The sequence below is a fragment of the Cynara cardunculus genome (genome assembly GCF_001531365.2).
Source record: "Cynara cardunculus var. scolymus isolate 2C chromosome LG 1, CcrdV1, whole genome shotgun sequence".
NCBI classification, from domain to species: domain Eukaryota; kingdom Viridiplantae; phylum Streptophyta; class Magnoliopsida; order Asterales; family Asteraceae; genus Cynara; species Cynara cardunculus.
In genome coordinates, this window is record NC_037528.1 from 48,527,526 (window position 1) to 48,535,770 (window position 8,245).

Consider the following 8,245-nt stretch of genomic DNA (forward strand, 5'->3'; position numbering starts at 1 on the left):
TCAGACTTGTGTATGAAGTTACGTTAAACTTGTGACATGCCATGTCTTAATACGGATGTTTTGTAACGTGATATTTGATCTTTCTTATCTTTTTAGTGTTTTACTTAGTTATATATATATATATAATAACTTAAAGTGTTTGATATCATTGACTTATTGAATAACAGTATAAACGATATGTTATATATAAAATATTATATATGATACAGAGTTTTATCGTCATAAATCATATCTTGAAGAAAAGCTATGGCCTTGTTGCAGTGGCTCCTAAGCCTTGAGGATTGGACCGTCGTCACTCCTTGCTTTACGGCGTTTAAGACCTTGAGCGTACCTGATGTAATATAATGTGAATTATATTATAATATAGATAAATTATAATCTTGATTTTGTTCGTTATTGTCTCTCCTTGTTACAAAATCGTCCTTGATTGATGGATTTTCTTACAAAATTGGTCTCTTCCACTAACGTCGTCTATCTTTTGTTCGTTAAGTGACGTCACGTGTCCCTTACATCACATCAGAGTATTTTGCTTAAAGTACGACGTGACATCTCTAGGAAAAGAGTATTGTCTTCGTTTTCAAAACCGTTTTTCGAAGTAAAGTCCAAAAATGGATCAGGAACGAGAATGACACGAAGCAAGCAACTACGTCTTTTATAGAAATAAATATGGGCCATTTGGCAGCCTGTAGCCGCCACAACAACCATCGCCGCCGACATATATTTCTTCCTTCAACATAGTTAGAAGTGTATTACACAAAAGATAAAAAATAAAAAAAATATTTTATTTGAAAAAAGCGCGTGGCGCCTCAAGACGCCATGGCGTGAGTCACGCCTTACAAAAACGCTATGGGTCATTTCGTAACGGCAGAAACACGTCTTGCACCATATCGCGCCATGACATGCCTTTTTGAACACCGAATACAATACATAACACCAAAAAACCAGTTCCAATTTCAACGATTTACAGTTAAGAGTTTTTGTGTTCCACCATGGTTAACCATTAAAACTCAAACTTAAATATAACACTGTAGCCTCTCAATTTTTTTGGCTACGATGCCCAGTGGTAGCACCAAACGAATCGCAATGCTAGCACCGTTAAGGGTCGTAATTTTTTTTACACTACAACAACAATATCAATTAGCAGAACCACCCATGGATAAGAGAACATCCATGCTCCCATAACGGCAAAGTGAAAACATACGGTCTCGAATCCAAATTTGCTAGCTACTGTTTCTGCTTTACGACCACCATTTTCCGTGAGCCGTTGGTACAACCTACCTTCCATTTCTCAAATTCTTGACAGTTTAGCATAAACGAACTTGCATTTCGATGGCCACCACCTCTGTGTTTCTGTAACGGTTGAAAAAGGGTCACAAACGGTTTCAAGTAACGTGGTTCGCAAAGATCGTGTGAAAGAATGAAAGCACAAAACCTGTGATATGGACGTCGTGTCTTCGCTGCCTATACTTCTGAGACTTATTTTTAGGATTTGGTCGTTTTCAAGCTCGGGTACTCTGTAGACTACCGCGCCTATGCCTCTATACGAAATAAAAAACCATTAAAAGCTGACCTACACCCCCGAAAATCTGTAACAATTGAAAATTCGTATTTTAAAAATACTGGATGTCATGAACCAAGCTAAACCAAACGAGCCCAGTATATCCCATCAGAAGATGTGGTCTCCCCCCCCCCCCCCCCCCCCCCCCCCCCCCGGGGATTAAGATGTATACAAATTTGATCTCTACCTCCTAAAGAGTATAGTAGTTGTTTTCTTGAGCACTATTGCACAAAAAAGGGGCATAAACTATTTTTAAATTAAATACAAGTACGTAAAATGGCAACAACGTTCATCTGTTTTTGTGGTAAATAACTACCACATGATCTTATTATACATGCAGGTTTATTTTTATTATGTGATATGATATATAGCATTAGTTCCACTCTGCTCGTCAAGGGAGAGGTCAGGTCTACATACGTCCCACCTCCCCAGACCCCACCTCCGAGCGAGAATGTGGGATATATTAGGTTTGTTTTGCTTGGTTACACACACACACACCTCTATTATATATAATATATATATATATATATATATATATAATAGAGGTGATTTCAAATACAAACCATGATCAATGCTTATATTAGGAAACAATCGAGATATTTATAGACAATTATCATGATTCATTAATTATGATTGAGATATATATGAAACATGATAAGGTTCAAGATCATGACTTTAGATTAGAAAACAATATGAAATAAGATATTTATTAGACTAGATGGATGGCTAAGATTGGTTTGTAAGAATTACATGGTTCGCATTTAAAACCTCCTCCTCCCTCTCCCTCTCTCTCTCTCTCTCTATATATATATATTATATCATTGTAGTTGTGGAATTAAAGAAGCATGGGTCAATAGTTGGAGTTAAGACAAACCTCAAGTTATGATTGCGGCTTTTTTCAGCTAATTGGTGGCCAAGCTCACTCCTCAGATCAGACACAGAATCAGCATTAACAGCCTGACAGGATATGAACAACCTTAGAATCGCATTCTCTCTCTTCGGAGATGATACAAGCAAATGGAAGAGTATCAAGCAATCAAAAAAGAGATGCAACCACCGGATCAACAATGTGGCAGAACTCATATCCTGTTTGGTTGCAGGATTTGGAATTGAATTCCATTCCAATCCTATGTTTCGTTTGAATGAATGCTTGAGGTAAGGAAAAAGACCCGGGCGTGGCTTTGAGGTTGAAAAAGAATCCGCTTTAGCTTTTAAAAGACCGGGCTTACCCGGGCTTTTTTCGACCAAGCCTGCCCCCAAAATTTCAGCCTGGTCGGGCTTTGAAGCCTAGCCTGGGCCAGGTTTCGGGCTTATTAGGCCTGGGTTTTTCAGGCCAGACCTGGGCCGGGTTTCGGGCTTGGCTTTTTGTGCGGCTCTAAGGGGTACTTAAGGGTTATTTGGTTGGTCTCCATTAAGTCCTTAATAAATAAGGCTGTCTATGTCGATTAATTTGTCGATATAGATTCAGGAGGTTTTTGTTTAGGTGGGTTCTTTCATAGATAGGAGTGTGTGTTTTAATTGGGAGCGGCATATTTTAAAAAAACTTGGCTTCCTACTCCCTAGAAGTTACTGAATAAGCCACTTTTTATATCACTAAGCCACTAAGGAACAGTCATATAAGCTGACCGAATAAGCTGTGAGTCTCATTAAGCTCATTAATGCCATTAAGCTCCTAACAAACAGGCCCTTCAGTGTTGTAATTGCAGATAATTCCAGGAATAGTGAAATGTTTTTCTTCCCCTCCCAGATGATCTACTCCACAGCAAGAAGTAACCTCGAAATATGGATGTGAAAGCTTACCAGGCAATGTCCAGATGCTCCACCGTCAAGCACAATCTCATACGATTGCTCAAGAACTTCATCGATCAAATCTTGCTTCGGAGATAAGCTAAGCATGCCTTGATTTATGACATGTTCTAGATCCAAAGATAGCAACTGCACAGTATCGTTAACAGATAAAATCTTTAGCAATTATGGGGAGCAGTTAATCGACAACTTGTGGTTGGTTTTCCATCAATTCCTGTATAGATAAAGCTGACTGTGTGGATTAATATTTCTATATGCAATTGGGAAGGTTTTTATCTGGGAGGACCTTTTGATAGATGGAAGGAATGTGTTTTTTAACTAGGAGGGGCAAGTTTGGAAAAACTTGGCTTTCTGCATAAAATTTCCCCTAGAAACTTACTGAATAAGCCACTTTTTATATCATTAAGTCATTACCAAACAGTCATGTATAGCTGACCGAATAAGTTGCAAGCCCTATTAAGCTCGTTAAGCTATTAACAAACAGACCCTAAACATTATTTGTTATTGTCATGGATCGGGTGCAATACACATCAAATCTTACCAACTCAAGAAAAAATATCATTGAATTAGAATTTCTGAAGACCAATGAGTGAGAAGAGTTGATAGATAGGTATGCATACATCATACCCTCCCTTGACTGACCTCCGGGTGATATATGTTGGATTGGTTTGGTTTGCTGGCAAGACATTAGAGAAAAAAGGGCACTAGAACATTATTACATGGTAATAGAGATACTTCCTCATCAGTATAGGCCAATTTCATTAGAACACTATTCATACTATTTTCCTATGGGTATATTCAAGAATATAATGAGCAGTGGACCCAGGATATTTGCCGAGTTGGCCTGCAAAGTCGCCCGATGTATTTTTAGCCAAATATCTACCGTTTTGAGGGATTTTTAAAGTTTTTTTTGGTTGATTTGAAGAGACTTTTTTTGGGTTTTTGATTGATTTCGAGGGACATTTTAGGTTTTTTGGTTGATGTTCCTTGTATTTTCTAATATCATGGAGCACCCCTAAAAGTTTAGCACGTGCACCTTTCATACCCTAAAAAAATCAACTTGCGAAAATTGGTTGAGCGGGTGGGCAAGGGACACCCGCTCGGGCCTTCATAGGCCCGCCCCTGAATATAATGATCAATGAAGCGTTTTGCTTCGAACAAGGCAATTTCTTTTGGGACATTGAAAAATGGGAAGGTGAAACGACAAACGGATGATCTTCTTTTGGAACGGACAAAAAAGAACCCACGTCGTTTTTTTGGGGAATATAAGTTAAATCACTTTTATTTCTTTTTCAATCGTAAATCACAAGACCAAAAAGATTTACCTGCTGAAATAACGAGAGGTTCAACGTTACGTTGAAATCAATGTTCATATCTTTTAAACCGCTGCTGAAAGCTTTGCTGTTGTGAAGACGCCACCTCCATAGATCTGCATCTTCGATATATTCAAACAGCCTCCGAGAGCGTTCCAACTCATGAATCCCGAGGTCATAACCACTCAAATTATTTCCATTTTCACGAGCTAGTATCTTTTCCTTGAAAAAATCATAGGCAATGGTTGCCCCACTCCTACCCATATCTATCACCGTCGTCACATTCTCATCCGCAAACTCACCATCAACTAGCATCTCGAGAGCGGTTTTATGATGATCCAATAATATCACACTGCATAAAGATTAAAACCTAAACAAATGAACTATACAAACACACACGCAGTCTTTAGGCAAGTAGGTCTATCGTCATAATGGGTGCGTTTGATACACTAGTGGACAGGACAAAACAAAACAGAGGGATGATTGTTCCACGTTTGGCATGACTTTTATGTGGAACAAAGTGGAACAAGCGTTTTCCACCCTCTCTCCCACACCATGGAAAAAGGTGGAACAAACCTATATTTTACCAATATGCTCTCAAAATAAAACCTAATTCTCTTCTAAAATATCAAATACACCTCCCTCTTTACATTTTATCCATTCTTTAAATTTTATTTATTGTGTTTTATCCTTTTTAAACTTTCATTTTACTATTCTCAAAATATTATTTTCATACTGTTTCTATATTTTGGTTAATTTATGTAATTTATTAAATATTTAATAATAAAAGATAACATAGAAAAGGTATAAAATAACATTTGGAATTTACATAAACTTCATATTTTGGTGTCATTTTAATTGTCTTGACAAAAAATTTCTAATGGTTTATTCTGTTATAAAAAATATTTATTTTATTATAATTTAATAAATTACATAAATTAATCAAATATATAAAAGAAATAAACAACTCATTAGGGGTAAATTGGTCATTTTACCGGTTTTGTCATGTCCAGTCATATCTTACCAAACGTTGAACAACTATCTGTAATGCCTCGGCACCAAACGCACACAAAAGGGCATCTACCATCTGCATAATGGTTCCTAAGCTTTGCGAGGTGTGTTGAGATCCCACATCGGTTGGGGAGGGAAACAAAGATTTTCTTATATCAAATGCGTTTCAAAACCGTGAGTACATTATGTGGATAAAGCGGACAATATCTGGTACAGTTGACGGAGGATGTTACAAAAGGGGAGGGAAGTCTATGTAAGCAAATTGAAATGACCAACGCCATCAAAAGGTTGCTGATTTGCAATCAAAACAACACCACTCATTAAAACCGATTAAATGCCCTTGTTTTTAGAGATTATAAAGCAACCATAAATGTTGTTCCAAGTAAATAACAAGAAATCGGTCTAACCAAAGGGCCTTTGCCCTAGCGGTATGTGAGCTTTTGGCCTCCTAGCAGGTCAGGGGTTCAAACCTCACCAAAGGTGAGGAGAGTGTGTGAGTTTATTTGTTCTATTTGCCGTATAAAAATACTATATACTTCAAAAAGACTAGAACAAAAAGACTAGAAATCGGTTTAAACAAAACGATGGCATGCAGGAAATGAAAGATGGGAAAAGAACAAACCGATCAACTTTGGGGGAGAGCTGCTTGACAAAACCTCGGGGTCCAACAAAATCAAGTAGATACACATCACCAATTTGATTAAGGGGAAGCTCTTCAGCTCTGAAACACATGATGATCACTGTAGTTAGAAAGCAGTTTTGCTAGCATATAAATGATATATATATATATATATATATATATATATGCATGTGGGATCGCGTGAGCATAACAGTTATGATGAGAAGGGTGAGAACACTTCCGAGCGTTTGGATGAGTTGACATTTTAATCTAACTTCATTTTCCTTCAACTACAAGTATCTTCATTTACCTTCAACTACATTATTCTACTTTCATCTTCAAAACTTTTAGTCACTTTCATGAACTTTTACATACATTTAATCACTTTAACATGCATGAATTTGTTCAAGTTTCGGTCATGATGATAAAAAGATAGGTAGATGAAAGTATATGAAGGTTTTGTTCTCACCTTCTCACCATGTAATTTTACTCTCACCAAAAGCCGCACCCATATATAAGGGTTGGGATTAGGAAAAACCAAAAAAAATGGAAAATTGAGGACATCTTAGTAACCATTTATTTGTCCAGTATGCACATGTACATAAAACACAAACGCAAACAAGAAAACATTTCAAGTTAGTGTATACCGGACAAATGAATGGTTACCAGAGTGTTTCTCTATTTTCCATTTATTGTGGTTTCCTGTAAACTTCTCTCTGTCAAGTTCAGGAGAAAACCACAAAAAAAAAATGGAAAAGTGAAGAACACCTAGGTAATTATTCATCCGGACGGTATGCACATATGCATACTAGTAATACAGTACGCAGTCCGGTATGCACATGTGCATAACATACACATGCGCATAGAAACCAAGAAACATCTTCAATTACTTATATGCACATGTGCATATTGTAAGCAATTTGTCCGGTATACACATGTGCATGGAAACCGAAAAACATCTTCAATTACTTGTATACACATGTGCATACAAGTAATTTGTAAGCAATTTGTCCGGTATGCCCATGCACATGTGCATAGATACAAAAAGATCTTCAATTACTTGTATACACATATGCATATCGTTCGGATAAAATGGTTACCAGTGTTCCACAGTTTTCCATTTTTTTGGGTTTGGGGGTAACCTCCCTCTCTCTATAGATATATAGAATTGGTTTTCTCTAAATGAAGAAACTTTCTTTGGGAGATTACTTGATAGGGGAATAAACAGTGTTGGGAAAGAAGAGAGCTGGAACGGAGGAAGTAGAGAAGTAAATATGAGCTGCCAAAGCAGCAAAGGCACCATCAGGACATGGATAGTGGTAGAGAACTGCTGTTTGCTTCAATACCATCGTAGCGGAATCACAAGAAATCTGGATACGATCAAGGAATCAAACAGAAATAGATTAAAATTCACACATTTTAACACAATATCAAACCATCAAAATCAAATGATTCGCTAGATTAAACGTTACCTTGAGGGAAGAACTACACCTTGAAGCTGGAAGTGATGAAGCGAACGATTTTAGGGTTTTAATTTTTAGATTATACAAGTGGGACGAGACTCGAAGCACTAGGGTTTGATGCAACTGTAAAGGAGAAGGCGAGAACATAGCGCGGGAAATATGGGGGTTATAATTGAAAGAAAATGAATTTGTGTGCCTCTTTGAGAAATTACAGAATAGCCCCTGAAATTAAAGTTTTTTGCAACTTTTATCTTCGTATTACATTTTTTTTTAACAAGACACACAATCTACATTAAATTTAAGGGATACTAGTTGTGTACCCGTGCAATACGATAAGATATAAAATGTTCATTATTATTTACTAGTTGTGTACTTGTGTAATACGGCGGGAGCCGTGAATTTTAACGATTTTGAAGTTTCATTGGTTTTATTAGAGAAGATTTAACGATGATATAAGTTACACATAGTCTTTACA

The 8,245-nt window shown here is 37.0% G+C and overlaps 1 protein-coding gene across 1 annotated transcript; it reads right to left on the bottom strand.

Annotated features, from left to right (window-relative positions):
* Positions 1–953: 953 nt before the first annotated feature.
* Positions 954–7,881, bottom strand: LOC112524061. The gene is made up of 8 exons (XM_025133688.1): positions 7,780–7,881; positions 7,517–7,677; positions 6,311–6,409; positions 4,690–5,029; positions 3,359–3,493; positions 2,433–2,515; positions 1,433–1,538; positions 954–1,350 (listed from the first exon to the last, which is right to left on the bottom strand). The coding sequence occupies exons 2-8, from the start codon at positions 7,654–7,656 to the stop codon at positions 1,225–1,227; spliced, it is 1,029 nt and encodes a 342-aa protein (XP_024989456.1). The 5' UTR covers positions 7,657–7,677; positions 7,780–7,881; the 3' UTR covers positions 954–1,224.
* Positions 7,882–8,245: the final 364 nt, after the last annotated feature.

Coding starts and splice junctions, on each gene's coding strand:
- LOC112524061 (XM_025133688.1), bottom strand. CDS start 7,656: ATGGTATTGAAGCAAACAGCAGTTCTCTACCACTATCCATGTCCTGAT. Junction 1,539..2,432: donor AGCCGCAATCATAACTTGAG/GTTTGTCTTAAC, acceptor TATTTCGTATAG/AGGCATAGGCGCGGTAGTCT. Junction 1,351..1,432: donor ACACGACGTCCATATCACAG/GTTTTGTGCTTT, acceptor CAACCGTTACAG/AAACACAGAGGTGGTGGCCA.